General features: G+C 44.3%; 1 protein-coding gene across 2 annotated transcripts in view; it reads right to left on the bottom strand.

Annotated features, from left to right (window-relative positions):
- Positions 1 to 6,723: 6,723 nt before the first annotated feature.
- galnt2 (UDP-N-acetyl-alpha-D-galactosamine:polypeptide N-acetylgalactosaminyltransferase 2) overlaps positions 6,724 to 16,616 on the bottom strand; it is a 31,015-nt gene continuing 21,122 nt past the window's right edge. The window contains exons 6-16 of one of the 2 annotated variants that reach the window (XM_085907000.1): positions 15,962 to 16,027; positions 15,645 to 15,766; positions 13,522 to 13,609; positions 13,218 to 13,305; positions 13,022 to 13,125; positions 12,384 to 12,510; positions 10,510 to 10,602; positions 9,429 to 9,512; positions 9,108 to 9,261; positions 8,151 to 8,270; positions 6,724 to 7,987 (exon numbers count right to left, since the gene is read on the bottom strand). In XM_085907000.1, coding sequence (XP_085763126.1) covers positions 7,832 to 7,987; positions 8,151 to 8,270; positions 9,108 to 9,261; positions 9,429 to 9,512; positions 10,510 to 10,602; positions 12,384 to 12,510; positions 13,022 to 13,125; positions 13,218 to 13,305; positions 13,522 to 13,609; positions 15,645 to 15,766; positions 15,962 to 16,027 — 1,202 coding nt within the window. In that variant the 3' untranslated portion in view covers positions 6,724 to 7,831. The remainder of the gene's footprint in view (positions 7,988 to 8,150; positions 8,271 to 9,107; positions 9,262 to 9,428; positions 9,513 to 10,509; positions 10,603 to 12,383; positions 12,511 to 13,021; positions 13,126 to 13,217; positions 13,306 to 13,521; positions 13,610 to 15,644; positions 15,767 to 15,961; positions 16,028 to 16,616) is intronic. The other variant, XM_085907001.1, reaches the window with a different exon arrangement.

Below are 16,616 nucleotides of genomic sequence, written 5' to 3'. Positions count from 1 at the left end.
TTCAGCTCCACCTGCAGCTCCACCTCTGACTCCAACTCCACACCAGCTCTGCCTCTGACTTCAGCTCCACCTCTGACTCCAGCTCCACCTCCGCTTCTGACTCCAGCACACCAGCCCTGCCTCTGACTCCGCCTCCAACTCCAGCTCCAACTCCAGCTCCACACCAGCTCCGCCTCCAACGCCTTTTCCATGATGAAACATTTTTTTTGGGGTCCCACCGGGATTTGAACTCAGGTCGCTGGGGTGAGAGTCCAGCACACTATCCACTATACCATGAAGACTTCACTAGTGTTGCAGGGAAGGAATGTACACTATATGGTTTAATGGAGCAGCCTCTGACTTCAGCTCTGCCTCTGACTCCAGCTCCACACCAGCTCTGCCTCTAACTTCAGCTCCGCCTCTGACTCCAGCTCCTCACCAGCTCTGACTCCAGCTTCAGCTCCGCCTCTGACTCCAGCTTCAGCTCCGCCTCTGACTCCAGCTCCACAACTGCTCTGCCTCTGACTCCAGCACACCAGCTCTGCCTTCAGCTCCGCCTCCAACTCCAGCTCTGCCTCTGACTTCAGCTCCAGCTCCAGCTCTGCCTCCAACTCCAGCTCCACACCAACTGTGCCTCTGACTCCAGCTCCTCACCAGCTTTGCCTCTCTCCAGCTTCAGCTCCGCCTCTGATTCCAGCTCCACACCTGCTCTGCCTCTGACTCCAGCACACCAGCTCTGCCTTCAGCTCCACCTCCGACTCCAGCTCTGCCTTCAACTCCACCTCTGACTCTGACTCTGACTCTAGCACACCAGCTCTACCTCTGACTTCAGCTCCGCCTCCAACTCCACACCAGCTCTGCCTCTGACTCCGACTCCAGCTCTGCCTCTGACTTCAGCTCCACCTCCTTCTTCAGCACACCGTCTCTGCCTTCAGCTCCACCTCCAGCTCTGCCTCCAGCTCCAACTCCTCACCAGCTCTGACTCCAGCTCCGCCTCTGACTCCTGCACACCAACTCGGTCTTCAGCTCCACCTCTGACTCCAACTCCTCACCAGCTTTGCCTCTGACTCCAGCTTCAGCTCCGCCTCTAACTCCAGCACACCAGCTCTGCCTTCAACTCCAGCTCTGCCTCTGACTCCGCCTCTGACTCCAGCTCCACACCACCTCTGCCTCTAACTTCAGCTCCGCCTCTGACTCCAGCTCCTCACCAGCTCTGACTCCAACTTCAGCTCCGCCTCTGACTCCAGCTCCACACCTGCTCTGCCTCTGACTCCAGCACACCAGCTCTGCCTTCAGCTCCGCCTCCAACTCCAGCTCTGCCTCTGACTTCAGCTCCAGCTCTGCACCAACTGTGCCTCTGACTCCAGCTCCACCTCTGACTCCAACTTCAGCTCCACCTCTGATTCCAGCTCCACCTCTGACTCCAGCACACCAGCTCTGCCTTCAGCTCCACCTCTGCCTCTGCCTTCAACTCCACCTCTGACTCTGACTCTAGCACACCAGCTCTGCCTCTGACTTCAGCTCCGCCTCCAACTCCACACCAGCTCTGCCTCTTACTCCGACTCCAGCTCCACCTCCTTCTCCAGCACACCATCTCTGCCTTCAGCTCCACCTCTGACTCCAACTCCTCACCAGCTTTGCCTCTGACTCCAGCTTCAGCTCCGCCTCTGACTCCAGCACACCAGTTCTGCCTTCAACTCCAGCTCTGCCTCTGACTCCACCTCCGACTTTAGCACCATCTCCTACTCCAGCTCCACACCAGCTCTGCCTCCAGCACACCAGCTCCACCTCTGACTCCAGCTCCGCCTCCAACGCCTTTTCCATGACGAAACATTTTTTTTGGGTCCCACCGGGATTTGAACTCGGGTCGCTGGGGTGAGAGTCCGGCGCACTATCCACTATACCATGAAGACTTCACTAGTGTTGCAGGGAAGGAATGTACACTATATGGTTTAATGGAGCAGCCTCTGACTTCAGCTCTGCCTCTGACTCCAGCTCCACACCAGCTCTGCCTCTAACTTCAGCTCCGCCTCTGACTCCAGCTCCTCACCAGCTTTGACTCCAGCTTCAGCTCCGCCTCTGACTCCAACTTCAGCTCCGCCTCTGATTCCAGCTCCACATCTGCTCTGCCTGACTCTGACTCCAGGAGCTGGAGTCAGAGGCGGAGCTGAAGCTGGAGTCAGAGCTGGTGAGGAGCTGGAGTCAGAGGCGGAGCTGAAGTTAGAGGCAGAGGTGGTGTGGAGCTGGAGTCAGAGGCAGAGCTGAAGTCAGAGGCGGAGTCGGAGTCTGCTTCATTAAACCATATAGTGTACATTCCTTCCCTGCAACACTAGTGAAGTCTTCATGGTATAGTGGATAGTGCGCTGGACTCTCACCCTAGCGACCCGAGTTCAAATCCCGGTGGGACCCAAAAAAAATGTTTCATCATGGAAAAGGCATTGGAGGCGGAGCTGGAGTTGGAGGCGGAGTTGGAGGCGGAGCTGAAGGCAGAGTTGGAGGCAGAGCTGGTGTGCTGGAGTCAGTGGCAGAGCAGGTGTGGAGTTGGAGTCAGAGGTGGAACTGGAGTTAGAGGCAAACCTGGAATTGAAACTGGAGGCGGAGCTGAAGGCAGAGTAAATGTGCTGGAGTTAGAAGCAGAGCTGATGTGGAACTGAAGTTGGAGCTGGCGCTGAAGTCGCAGGCGGAATTAGAGGCAGAGCTGAAGTCGGAGCTGGTGTGCTGAAGTCAGGGGCAGTGCAGGTGTGGAGCTAGAGTTAAAGGTGAAGTTGGAGTCAGAGGCGGAGCTGAAGCTGAAGTCAGTGGCAAAGCTGGTGAGAAGCTGGAGTCAGAGGTGGAGCTGAAGTTGCAGGCGTAGCTGAAGGCAGAGCAGGTGTGCTGGAGGCAGAGCTGGTGTGGAGCTGGAGTAGGAGGTGGAGCTGAAGTCAGAGGCAGAGCTGGTGTGGAGTTGGAGGCAAAGCTGGAGTCAGAGGCAGAGCTGGTGTGGAGCTGAAGTTGGAGGCGGAGTCAGAGGCAGAGCTGGAGTTGGAGGAGGAGCTGAAGGCAGAGCTGGTTTGCTGGAGTCAGAGGCAGAGCAGATGTGGAGCTGGAATCAGAGGCGGAGCTGAAGTTGGAGTCAGAGGTGGAGCTGGAGTAGGAGGTGGAGCTGAAGGTGGAGTTGGAGGCGGAGTCAGAGGCAGAGCTGGAATTGGAGGCGGAGCTGAAGGCAGAGCTGGTGTGCTGGAGTCAGAGGCAGAGCAGGTGTGGAGCTGGAATCAGAGGCGGAGCTGAAGTTGGAGTCAGAGGCGGAGCTGAAGCTGGAGTCAAAGCTGGTGAGGAGCTGGAGTCAGAGGCGGAGCTGAAGTTAGAGGCAGAGCTGGTGTGGAGCTGGAGTCAGAGGCAGAGCTGAAGTCAGAGGCTGCTCCATTAAACCATATAGTGTACATTCCTTCCCTGCAACACTAGTGAAGTCTTCATGGTATAGTGGATAGTGCGCTGGACTCTCACCCCAGCGACCCGAGTTCAAATCCCGGTGGGACCCAAAAAAAATGTTTCGTCATGGAAAAGGCGTTGGAGGCCGAGCTGGAGTCAGAGGCAGAGCTGGTGTGCTGGAGGCAGAGCTGGTGTGGAGCTGGAGTAGGAGATGGCGCTGAAGTCGGAGGCGGAGTCAGAGGCAGAACTGGAGTTGAAGGCAGAGCTGGTGTGCCAGAGTCAGAGCAGGTGTGGAGCTGGAGTCAGAGGCGGAGCTGGTGTGGAGTTGGAGGCGGAGCTGAAGGCAAAGCTGGTGTGCTGGTGTGCTGGAGTCAGAGGCAGAGCAGGTGTGGAGCTGGAGTCAGAGGCGGAGTTGGAGGCGGAGCTGGAGTCAGAGCTGGTGAGGAGTTAGAGGCAGAGCTGGTGTGGAGCTGGAATTGGAGCTGAAGTCAGAGGCAGAGCTGGTGTGGAGTTGGAGGTTGAGTCAGAGGCAGAGGAATTGTAGTAAATGCATGGACTAGTCCCAGCAGCCTTATCAGGCTGAAAAGCATACACAATGAAATTCCTTCAACACAGTCCTTTAAATGTTGATGTCTCCAATTAGAATTTCAATACACTGAACTTGTCTTATAGTGCTTGATATAACAAAGAAATAAAGTACAAAAATTATGGTCACGTACAAACACCAGCACTAGGTCATCCATTCTTCCGTCTGCCATAGGATGAAGTCAATACAGAAATGACACAGCAACAAATGTATTTCATGATGCGTCAGTCCGCAGTAGAAATGAGTGTCATGCCAAAGTGAGCATCATAAGATGAAGAACGCACACCAAAATACTTGAGTTTGTTAATTGTTTCTATATAAATGCATTTATTTAAGTTAATCATTTCTCCTCATTCAAAGTTTGCAGTGTCTATAAAAGAGGGAATAGTTAAAAGCGCTGCACAGTGTGACCAAAACAAAACCTGCTAGCAACCTGGGGCTGAATACACTGTTCATTTATGTACATAATGTACACACATTTTGGATGTAGGTACTATATACAAAAATATACACTTTTGCACATGGGCCACAAAGCATTAAGTATGAAGTTCACGTCCTTTGATTTTTTGTCATCATCCGTTGTTGAGACACACATTCTGACCCAAATTCATATTTTAATACCTAAAGATGACTAACTTAAAATGGATGCGAATGTAAAGTAGGCTTTAGCAATAATTATAGGAATCAAAATGACAAATGAATCTGAAATTTGAGTTTTACACCTTTTTTTTTGTCCACAAAATTGATTTCAACTATGAATCATTTCACACATGCTTTGGATGTTCTTGTCACAAATGTTAAATCAGAAAGCTGAGCGGTATATACCCTGTGAAAAAACATCCCACTATACTGTTTTCTCTAAAAAAAGAAAAAATGTTGGCACGGTGTGCTAAAGATGTAAACATTCAATCATCCAATCAATGGGATTGTCTTGTCTTTTTAAAGAAATGGCATTAGATGAAATGGTTCTGGTTCAAAAAGAATAGGTGACTGTGTTGCCATGGTAACTTAGATATGTGCAGTTTGGTTCCAACTGGATGAACAGAGAACAGTTCATAAAAGCAAAAGCGAATAATAATGAAGCCTGAAACTCTTTGGTCGCTCATAATAGGGCAGGGCAGGGAACCATTTTCTTGACAAGGCCCATTTCAGTTTTGAAAAAAAAAAATCCTCAGAGGAACATATTATTTTTAGGACAAAATATGAGGCAATCAAACATATGTTTTTACAAGTGCATAACACCAAATTATACCATTGATGCAGGTTCCTCACCCAGTTTAGAGCATGTCATTTTTAACTTACAGTTGCTACAAAGTGACAGTAGAGGGCGCTGTACACCAAACAAACCTTTTTCTATTCTTTAGTAAAGTGGATTCTATGCAGTCAGTACAACACTTGAAAGAATTATAAATGTTATTTGAAGAAAGCTGCACAATAATGAAAACTGGCAACCTAAAAGCTACACTTTCTGTTTTATAATTATTTTGTTAGGGGGTACCAAGACAACACAATAATGAACAGTGACTGCCTTCGAGTATTTGACCCCACTGGTAGTCTAGAATGCTGATTCTTAAATTCTAAATCAACACAAATGTATCTTTGTTTTGCATCTATCCAAACACAATAGCTCCCTCAAAACATTCAAACTTCCAAGTTAACTAACATTTGGGTCTTCTGAGTAGTACAGTACAGTGACCATGGCAACAGGGCTCTCCCTCCTCATAAGCAAGTTGTGTATCTGCCCCGGCACTCACAGGTACTGGCAGTCCAGCGCAGAAGCCTATCAAGTGTCAGGATAGGCTCTGCGAGCAGCTGCAGTGTCAGCCTGGTGGCTTCAACTTTAGTTTAAGACAAAGGAAAAGACACAGAGTAAAAATGGCCCAAGATGGACAACAGACAAAAACGCCATTTGAAAAAAGTCATATAAAAAAAAAAGGAAGGGAAGAAAGAAAGCAGGGGGGTGGAGAGGAAACCACAGGAATTGAATAAATAGTATTAAAAAAATCTTTTTGGTTTCATTATTTGTGAATGTGGATGTACTATTGCAGCTTTTGCAGGCAATTGTCTATGATACACCAGCATTGCTGTCTGAGGGCAACCATGTGAATTGACTTTATAGTTTTTAGATGAAATTCAAAAGATTGTTCTCCTGCACGCATCCTAAAGTGTGGCACTATCTAACCAATGAGGTTAGCTAGAGCCCAACATTCCCACTTTTTGGGGGAGTGGCGTTTTGAAAAAGAAAAAAAAAAAACCCACACCTTTAACAATGCACTATTTCAATGTACAATTCATTTCAAAACATTAAACAGAAAACACAGTATGTTACGCTTGCATGCACTTCTGGTGCTTAAGTTGTTATTTGTGTTCTTCATTTAATGCTTGGGGGTGCCATCAAACAGCAATAATATTTGATGTACCATAAACAATAGTTGGACAAAGGTTCTAATAACAGTCAGGCTAACTTAAACCATTAATTCTTTTTAATAACACTCAATCTGATCGGTAATAACTTCACCCAAAACGTTAGTCCCATGTAAAGAGCGGGCAGGTATTGCCACGAAGAATTTGAACAATATCGAAATAATAATTTAACCTGTGTTGCTTCCACTTCATATTTATGCAGCTGGAGTTGTGGTTGAGTTTCCCCTGTGCCTGTGGGATACAATATATCAATTGGACAAACACATTTTACCAAGTGTGGCGCTTCAGGTCAGAGCTACCCTTGAGAAACTAATAAGAGTTGGTGGTGATAATACAAGTTGCACAATTTATTCCCATCGCCTCTTGGGAGAAAGCGCGGCAACAGTAAATAACACAAACTCAGTCTGATGTGCTGGGCAAAATAAAATCACAATGCAAACAGACATTGTATAAAACGGAGGCGTTTCCCGAGAGAGTAGCCGAAGAGCAGCAAGAGTAAAGAAAAGACATCAATCCTCGAGTGTTCATTGTCCTTGCAGTTTTTTTTCCCAATTTGCTTAAGAGAGAAAGTAAACAAAAAAGGCTGCTAAGAGCTTCGTGGTGTGTTGCTGCTTTAAAGACAAAAAAAAAAAAAAACGAATGATACTAAAGTGCAGCAGCCAGTGCTACAGCCTGAGGAGAGCAGATTTCCTCAACTCCATATTCTCTGAGAATTCCTCCAGAGCTTTGTTGCGTGTTGTGGGGAAATCTCCTCTTCAACTTTTGTGTGAGGACAAAAAAAAAAAATTCCATCCACCTCATCTCTGCTGATCCTGTAAACCAAAGAGTTTCAATATACGGGAGGGGGGGGGGGGGGGCAAAAAAAATATTCAACGTTGTTTTCCTCCGAATCGATAGTTCTGGCTCGGTTTGGAAAATCCTGTTTTTGTTTCCTTTAAAAAAAAAAAAATCCTGCAAACCTCCACAAATAAACAGTAATTAAAATATTCCAAAGAAAAGAATTACAAAATAAAAACACTCAAGTTGATTTCCACCAGCATTCAAGAAAACAAAGGACTCGAAGAATCCACGTTATTTTGCCTCCCGAACCATCAATGAGAAAAACACTGAGGTATGTAGTCGTTGGATGGAAAGCCTTCACTTTTATCCCGCTCGATCGATCATCATCGTCATTACCCTCATCAGTGTCACCAGCACTAAATACGGTCAGTTTCCTCTTTAAGGTCTACAAGGCCCTCCGCCAGTCTTTATGTCGGAGGAGGGGTGGAGTGGTGGTGTAGAAATGACCTCATACCCCTGAGGAGGAGTAAGATGGACCCATTCATCCATCATGTTTGTCTTTCTCCTCCGGTTGACATTTACTTCATCGTAAAGTTAGTTGGTGTGTAAATGCTCTTAGCGGAGCGTGATGTCTAGTGGCGGCCATGTTGTCCCCTAGGATTGTAAATTCAGGGTGAACTTCCACTGCTGGCTCAGGTTGGGGCTGCACACCTCCACAGTGAGCCCACCCATGCGGGCACTGCGGCTGTCGAGACACAGGTTACTGCCCACGTGACGAAGCTTCGAGTTGGACTCGATCTGCTCCCATTTCTGTTCGTACCAGGCGGAGAAAGTGCAGGTTGCAAAGGCATTGTCATTTGACAGATGAGCCCAAAAATGTTTTGCTGAATGTCAAATTTAATTCAACATAATTCGACAATGAATGATTCATGATAGCTTTGATATTTTTTTTTTTTTTTTGGCGCCGGTATACCTGTCTGCTGTCATTGTCTCGACAGCCTTGTAGTTTGATGAGGGAGCCGGCCGTTCTTTCCACCACTGTCAGACACAAGTCCATGTGTTTGACTGATTTATCTTTCGTCAGGGCCCATTCCTTAAAACAAAACAACAAAAAAAGGACATTCTCAACATAGAACTTGAAATGTAGTTAAATGACCTTCAGTAAACAACAGGCTTATTTAATTACAGACATAATCAACGCTAAAAGGGAAAATGACGCATTTTCCTTCCACTTCAAATAATCGCTGCCATCGCCAAGGCATTGAAAAACAGACTAATAACCACGAAGGTTGAGTCAGCATTGCGTTATGAAATCATTCCTCTAGCTCACGGGCGACATTAACAATCTAATGAGACCCAGCAGTTACGTGAAGATCCACCTCAACGTAATACACCTCTGTTAGAGAGTAACGATATTCATTTTATACGATTAAAAAGTAGAAGGGCGTTCGTTGTCGGCATCTCATGTAGCCGCAGGCTACACGAATGAAATGTAAAATCAAAATGCAATAAATAGGTCACAAGTGTGCAAAATGGTGCATATTTAAAGTTGATGAAATTTAAATGGGTTAATGGTAGAGTGGATGTGTGGGAGCTCTTTAATTGGAGTGCTTGACTCGTATTACAGTCGGTATCCTTTGCAAAATTGCACTTCATGATACTGAGGGTGGTTTCTCGTGACTAATTACAAGCCATCATATTGATCATTTCTGTCAGTGTCAGTCAGAAATTGGGAATTGATTTCTGTACGGCAGTGTGTAATGACAACGCTCAAAATACTGCATGCTAAAAAAAAAAAAAAAAAGCCAAACCCATAAATGATGTTGACATTTATTCCAGAAAAAAAGGGATGATCACTCACTTCAAACACACCCTGTGCTACCGTTTGACCCCCGGGTGACTCTAAATGATTAAGTTTAGACATGCTGACCTGCGTGTGTTGCCTTGGTAACGCTACCTGGTTTCCGCCAGCGTTGTGGCACTCGTAAACGCCCACCACGCCGTCGGCAAAATGTCCGAGCGTGTCCAGGCAGTTTCCTCCCTGCTGCAAGGCCCCGAATGCAATGTCTTGGTGGTCTGGGACACTATTCAAACAAGCATAAAGATTGAAATGTATTTGAAGTCATGATATACAAATAAAAAGCAGAAGCACAAACCGTGAACTTGTGAGGTCGTGGGTGACTGACGTACAGTTATGAAATGCCGTAGGACACATTCATGCATAGAAGATGAAAAACAGTCATCATCTTACCGCAGCTCAGGGTAGACATTCTCCAGGTACCATTTAAAGGGCTTACAGGCTAAACGCTTCTTCATATCTAAACGACTCTGGATGCTGAGGGAGACAAGCAGAGAGGATGAGAGGGGTTGTCACTCACGGTGAAAACCGATTCAATTATATAAGTGATGAGAAGGACGAGAGAGGCCCACGGCGTGACTGCAGCAGAGGAAACGAGCATAAAAGGGAGATATGACAACAATGTTCCGAAAACGTCACAAAATATTTCTCTTTGAAGGGGTTTTGCTGTGGAAATTTGCTGGGCCACAAACGCAATCATAAGAATTGCCCCCAAAATTATTACGATAAGGAATGAGCAGATTGAGCACGGGGAGACAAAAAAACATTGTCACTTAATGTGAGTTAATGTGAATCAAATGTTAATGTGAAAATCAAATGAACTTTTTTTTTTTTTGATACAAGTCAATAAAATGTAGCAAACACAAATGTTTTTAGAACAAATATTGGACAATTCAATTCTGGAGAAAAATGGACATGGGATTTGAGAGAAACATCTATACATGTATGATTTCCTTTTATACATTAAATAGAAAATTACAGACAAATTTAGGCATCACAAGTCATTGTCTCAATTCTGAGCTCGTTGGTAAACCCAAATTAATATACTGCACAAGCTAAGGCTGAAGGTGTTTTTTTTTTTCTTTTCCAATCTCCCATGGTGGCAGTGTGACACTTTTGTGCTAGCAACATGTGGATGGCTCTGTACAGTCACACACTGGAGTGACATTTCACTTGCACCATCAACTGGCAAAAATCATTTTAGTTATTCAAAAATGTTGTTCATCAAGTCAAGTCAAGTCAAATTGAAGTAAGCTTGCATCTAAAAACTAGCCACACATCTATCTACTGTTTCCATCAGGCTTTGAGATAAAATTAGCACACTTCCCAAGAGCAATTCCACTCTGCAGTCTTGTGATCTGTCGGCCGCCACACAAACGTGCAAAGGTAGCGGTGCTAATTAGTAGTCCGCTTTAAAAAGGTTATGTGTGTCACATGACAAGAATGTGATGCGCTTTAAAAGACGAGCCCTTACTTTCCATAGGGCACATTTCTTGCCGAGGGAACGGCGGCGTAGTAGAAGTTTTTGAACTCGTCCATCCACACTTCAGCAGCTCTCCTGGTGTTCCTGAGATGGCGAGAAAGAGAAAAAAAAAACTTGACTGATTGTTTTATGTATGCATCTTAACAGAACATCCAAGGGCGGCATTCCTCTGTTTGGACAGTCAAGTGGGGTCGTGTGTTTATTTCTCGAGTTACCGCTCTAGCGTAGGTTGCCAAGGAAAGCAAAGTGTTGACTCTCAGCCTGGAGCTCTTTTGCTATATTTACATTCTTTTCCAATGATGTCACAGACAGCTGTTAAACACTGAGTCAGCCGGATGGATCCACAGTAATGGGCAGCCGAGCTATACTGTGGATGATGCATATGCTCATTTAGTTTTACAGCCTATGCTACAAAATTCCAAGTCTGCCTTTCATCTTATGATATAGTTGCTTACAAAAGGAATAATAAATAAAAGCGGCATTATTGGATTTCTTGCGACTGGAAGATTAAGCATATTGTCATCAGCTCGGGTCGTCTCGCGGCTTCCCTTTGGTGGCCACCAGCAGACATGAAGAGAGCGTCTGGCCTTTTCATCAATGTTAAGCAGCTGCCAGGCATATTGGGATGACTGAGCCATACGGTCTGTCATTATTCATAACTTCCATAACATTTTTTTTTTTGGCTTGTTGAGCTGCGGGATTTATCTAGTGATTAACACCAGTAGCTGAAAATATCGAGGTGTTAAAAATTAAGATATAAAATGAGGCAATTTCTAAGCTGCTGTGCTTCGACCAAAGGATACTTAATGTAGCTCCAAAACTTGACATCAAGCAAAACAGGAGCATAATATGCAAACTCAATTCAGTGAGCCTCAAATGATTCATGATTTGCTTTTTCTCTGTCCTTTTGAGATCCATTTCATATGCAATCGTTTCCCCGTCATGCACGGTGTCGCACAATTTAATTATTGCATGAGCCCTTGTACTTTCACAAGCGAGCATCACTCGATTAACCTTAGGCGTGTGCTTTGCACTTTATTAGGATTTGTTTTTCCACAACACTTACTCCAAAAGATTCAGCAGCCACAACAGAAAAGTAAAAATCAAGCTACATCTGCACTGTTATTCTTCTCAGGCCACCATGGACAAAACAGGATAGTTGTGAGACAATGCAAGGCAACAGGAAGGTTAAACACGATGGGGCATAATTTTCATTGATGCCCGCTGAGATGTTAAATTGCCAAAACATTTGCTACGGGGAGTCACGGTGCGGAAAGAAACCTAGTGGGCTGTGGTGAAATGGGGCGGAGACAACTAAACCTGACAGTCTGTAATAAAAAAAAAAAAAAATGGTGTTGAGACAACTTGCAGGGAGTGTGATGGGAAGCTTCTCACACTCGCCGTCTAAAACACGAGAGCACCTTTCGCAGTGTGAATAACTCCTCCGGTACAAGAGCGTGAATGACTCACGAATTAGTTGTTGATCAGAGAAAACATCAACAAACATATTGAATACCCTTTTGTACTGTAGCTGACTTTGAAACCGGCTAGGCGGAGTCGGCCGAACTGAACAGAAGATAAAAAATCTCACTTTGCATAGTGAGCAACGCACCGACCCTGCCTTAGCTGCGCAATTCATCGCGCTCGTCTAATGAGATGAGAAAATCTTAACGACTATCTAATGTGGGTGGGTGAACACGTTACCGGTGAATATTAAGAGTGTAATTGAATGTTGGTCTTCGGCAGCTAAACATTAACGACTAATAGTCGCTCCGATGTTGACTGCCTAAAAGGTCGTAATGATGGTCATTAAAAGGGAGAGACGCTGTAATTGCTAGTTGGAGCTGTGTGTGTGTGCGTGTCACCTTGCAAAGACAGTACCGCTACCACCAGGGAAGGTATAAGGGTGTTGCTTCCTAAAAACGTGCCCGACTCGGCTGCACGGGATGATTTCCAAACTTCCGCCGCACTGCCACACGCGAAATGAGATCTCTGAAAACACAGAACAGGCGGGGCCCGTAAACAAACATTGGAATATTGCTTGAGCTATCAGCGCCTCGTAAATGTCTTCAACGTTACGGCGGTGTCGGGCTCCGTCGCCGACGTTCTATTCATCTCAAGAGGTGATCAAATAAATGTGTGAATTGGCAATCTCGCTTCATTAAATATCCCATCGTTGGAGAACGCATCTGTCTGACAGCTGTGCGTTTGAGACAAATTCCCAACTCCATTTGAGAGAAATTAAAAGGGAGAAAGACTCGATGGCAATATGCTTCGGATGAACTATAAAAGAGAATGTGAACCACTCCAAACAATATCAAGTCTTCCCCAGAGGGGAGGAAGCCTTAACAGCTGCGAATGAGGGACCTATCCCATCAAATAGTTCCACATCACGTGTGGCCCATTACTTTTGTCTACGAGAACTCGGTCTGAAAAAGCAGGCAAAAGGTTTTAACAAGCTTCATTAGTCTATTGACTTGAAGCTGCACTTAGGAGCACTCACCCAGATTTTCTCCTCCCCATACATCCATCATCATGTCATATTTCCCCAAAAGCTCAAAATATTCCTTATCCATGACAAACAGACCTCCCGCTATCATGGGAGTCCTGTATGGAAGGGGACAATCAAAGGAAATACATTATTTTTGTAGTTTGTAATCAGAATATTATACAAAGAGTTTCAAAATGTTCTGTCTTACTTTATAGGAGCGATAGGGTTGCCTTGTCTTGCTCGTCTCTGGTCCAACGTCATGTAATCCCATTTAAACACCAAATTCCAGTCGAAACCTACACACATTCATTAAATTGCAATAAATTGAGTATAAAATCATTTTTTTTTGTAGCTTCCCAGTTCTTTTCGTTTCTTTCGTCAGCAGAATGAGCGAAGAGTGTGTTGAACAACATTTGGAAAAGCCGTGAAGTACACTCGACATCATCCAACGCATGAAAATGTTTCCTCATTGAGGTCACGCTCGCTCGCTTGTCTCTAATCGTGTACGCTACCTCCTTTGAGATCAGCCGAGGCTCCCACATACTGAAAGTTGTCCATGTTGATGACATCAATTATGGGAGAAACCACTCTGGTCTTATCCTGGGAAAAAAAGGGGGAGAGAGAGGAAACAATTGCAACGTTCTGCTCTTACAATGACGCCGTGAGGTACAGACTCTTTCTGTGGCGGCTAGGTAACGTTTTCCTTACCAATGCACGCCGCAGATAAATAAACGTATCAAATGGTTGCACAAGTGGACAGAGAACAATAGAAACCATCCCACGTGAGTCATTCTGTGTAGACTCTTGTCAGTTGTGAGGAATTGAGTTGATGAATCGTGTGTTGAGAAAAATGGCGTACTCCACTGCTTTGTTGCGTAAGGCAACACAGTTCATTCAATTTCAATTTGTTTGTCATGAGCGACGCTACTTGTTACGTCATGTTTCATGTTGTTAAAGGAAAGAAATGAGGATATTCAGTAAAACTAGACTTAAGAAAACCAATCAATTAGTAACTAAAGGGATGAAAACAAAAAAAAATACTTTACAACTTGTAAGACAAAAAAAGGCATATTTGATAGATACATTTTTCATATAATTGTTAAAACATGAAAATGTATTTCGGATGATGATTTAGCTTTATAATAGAACATTTTTTGTAATGCCTATTCTTAATGACCTCCCTTCAAACAGCCAATTAATTTGTAATGAGGCTCAATTCACTTTTAGTTTAGCCCATTTTCTATGGAAAATAATTTGCACAACACTACAAATCAACTATTAGAATAAATCACATACTGTAAACACTAAATATTCTGAAGCGGTTTGCTCTACAGAATACGAGAGGGCAAACCTTATTGAAGCCACGTGCGAGCTCAACACGACACTGACTGCCAGCCAGCCAGCTCCGTGGGTGCATGCATGACCTCTGACCTCTTTGAGAGAAGGACAGAAAAACAACCTTTCTGCCGATATAAATAAGCATACTATGTGATGAAGCAATTGCCAGTGCTATGATGCTGTGTATTTTTAAAATAGTGAGAGGCAGCAAGGAAACAAAAACACTTCCACCCTGAAATTATTCTCGCGTGTTGGTGACATTTTGAAAGCGTTTGGTGGCAGGGAGAGTGTTTTTTTTTTGTTTTTTTTCTTAAAGTGGAGACAGCTGCCTGAAAGTAAGCCAAATGATACGATTTTGCACCCATTCAACCAACAATTGAGGGCAGGCTTCTTTTATACTTATAAGACGCAGAGCCTTACTTCATTCAATCAATATGCAATCAAATAAACTACAAACTAGCCACACGGCTAAACACGACAGAACTGATCAATTATGAACAAATTAGTCAGCAATTCATACTGTGTGAGAAGGTGAACACCAAGTAGATATTCCGGGTATTGTTAGCAACGATAGCCCTATAGATTGACTGCATTCATGCAAGTCGACATCAGAGACTCCCCACGCTTTGCTTTTAAGTTACAATACTGTATGCATATCTTAGTAGGTCTAAAATGGCAGCTGTGAAAAAAATATTTATTATTGTTGTCGTAGTCTGGATTAGTAACAGAGAGAATGTTACTTCATCATACTGAGAATAGTTTGTGATATCATATTACCAGTAGGAGAGGAATGAAAAATGAATAAGTGACTTTTAAGTCATCCAAAAAGTAATGCATGGCACTCACAAGTAACCCACCAATCATCCTTTGTTTCTAAACAGAACAAGGACATTGCAAATGAAATTCTTAATAGGCTTCTGGATAACAATGAATTCATAAGGGGAAAAAATTGGCATGACTACATTCAAAATGAGATCTCAAGTTGTACCGCAAACACCAAATTGTAATTTGAGCGAAATACTATTATGAATGAATCCCTTTTTGATTGTCGGTCAAAGCTACGCATTATTATCTTGGATGGCGTTGCGCACTGCCATGTAAAGAAAGGCCCTCAAACATCTTCACACAATAATGATGCAGCTTCAGGTGCAATTGCTAGCTCAGTAGCTTGCTTGAGGATACTTAGGACAAAGCCACTCCCTGGTGCTTCAATGGCTGACCAACCAGTAATTTCCTTTGCTCGAGTGTGAATTTCCTGTTGAGCACATGGTTGCTATTCGAGTGTTCACGCACGTACCTCAGCTACTCTCTCCAGCAGCGGCTCAAGCCAGTGGTCATTACATTCACAGTGAGAGTCCAGGAAGGTGAGAACTGGCGCTGTTGCAGCATCTGCGCCACGAACCCTCGAGCGCATCAGTCCTGAAAAAAAAAAAAAAAAAAAAAACTTGGTTAAAAAGAACCACAGGCACAATACTTCTCCAGAACAGAACGTCTCTATCCTGAGCCGTAGGTTGTCGTTCGATATCAAAGCGAGTACAGCGCCCAGAAGGTTTTTTCAGAGATTTGGGGGGGAGAAAAAAAAAAATGAAAACATTCTTCTCTTCCTCTAATTACCTTCTCTGCGGTCGTTTCTCAGCACGCGGACTTTTTCGATCTTGCCCAGCAGCGCTCCATCCTCCGCTGCAACAAATTTATAAAAGTTCTTTTATTTATATACCGGAATCAGAAACGCTTGTGTTGCTTTATAGGAATGGACATTTGGCAAAAAATCCTTGAGCAATGATGGCAAAAATAAACCAATTCATCAGCTATTAAGTCTTTGAAATATTTGTTTCAATGTGATGTGCAAAGCATGATTGAATCTCAATTTTGCATAGCTGACATGTTGTTCTACTTGCATTAATTGATAGGAGATCATTAGCGCGTCTTTACGTTGCAGCCAATTAGTGCACTCTACTAGAACTCCACACCAGGAATCATTAGGTCATCAAAACTCATCACTAAAGACGACATATTATGGAAATGAGACTTTTTTTTAATTGCTTGTATACAAATGATGAAAGAATTAAAGTGTGTCTACATAATACCGCTTCCACACCGACTTTTTTTTCCGTCATTGATTGGCACGGCAGCTTGGCTTAGAAGAAAGGCTACTACTTTCAAGCCCTGGCCATAGTCCAACCATGGGTCAAAGCCAAAAAGTTGCGTGTTACAGCAGATTAGTTTTAGAACCCAGCATTAGCTACCGATAAGCTGCACACACGCATAC

Source organism: Syngnathus leptorhynchus, chromosome 3 (genome assembly GCF_054491065.1).
Source record: "Syngnathus leptorhynchus isolate UIUO chromosome 3, UIUO_Slep, whole genome shotgun sequence".
Lineage (NCBI taxonomy): Eukaryota > Metazoa > Chordata > Actinopteri > Syngnathiformes > Syngnathidae > Syngnathus > Syngnathus leptorhynchus.
This window is presented reverse-complemented; position numbering and strand designations above follow the sequence as displayed.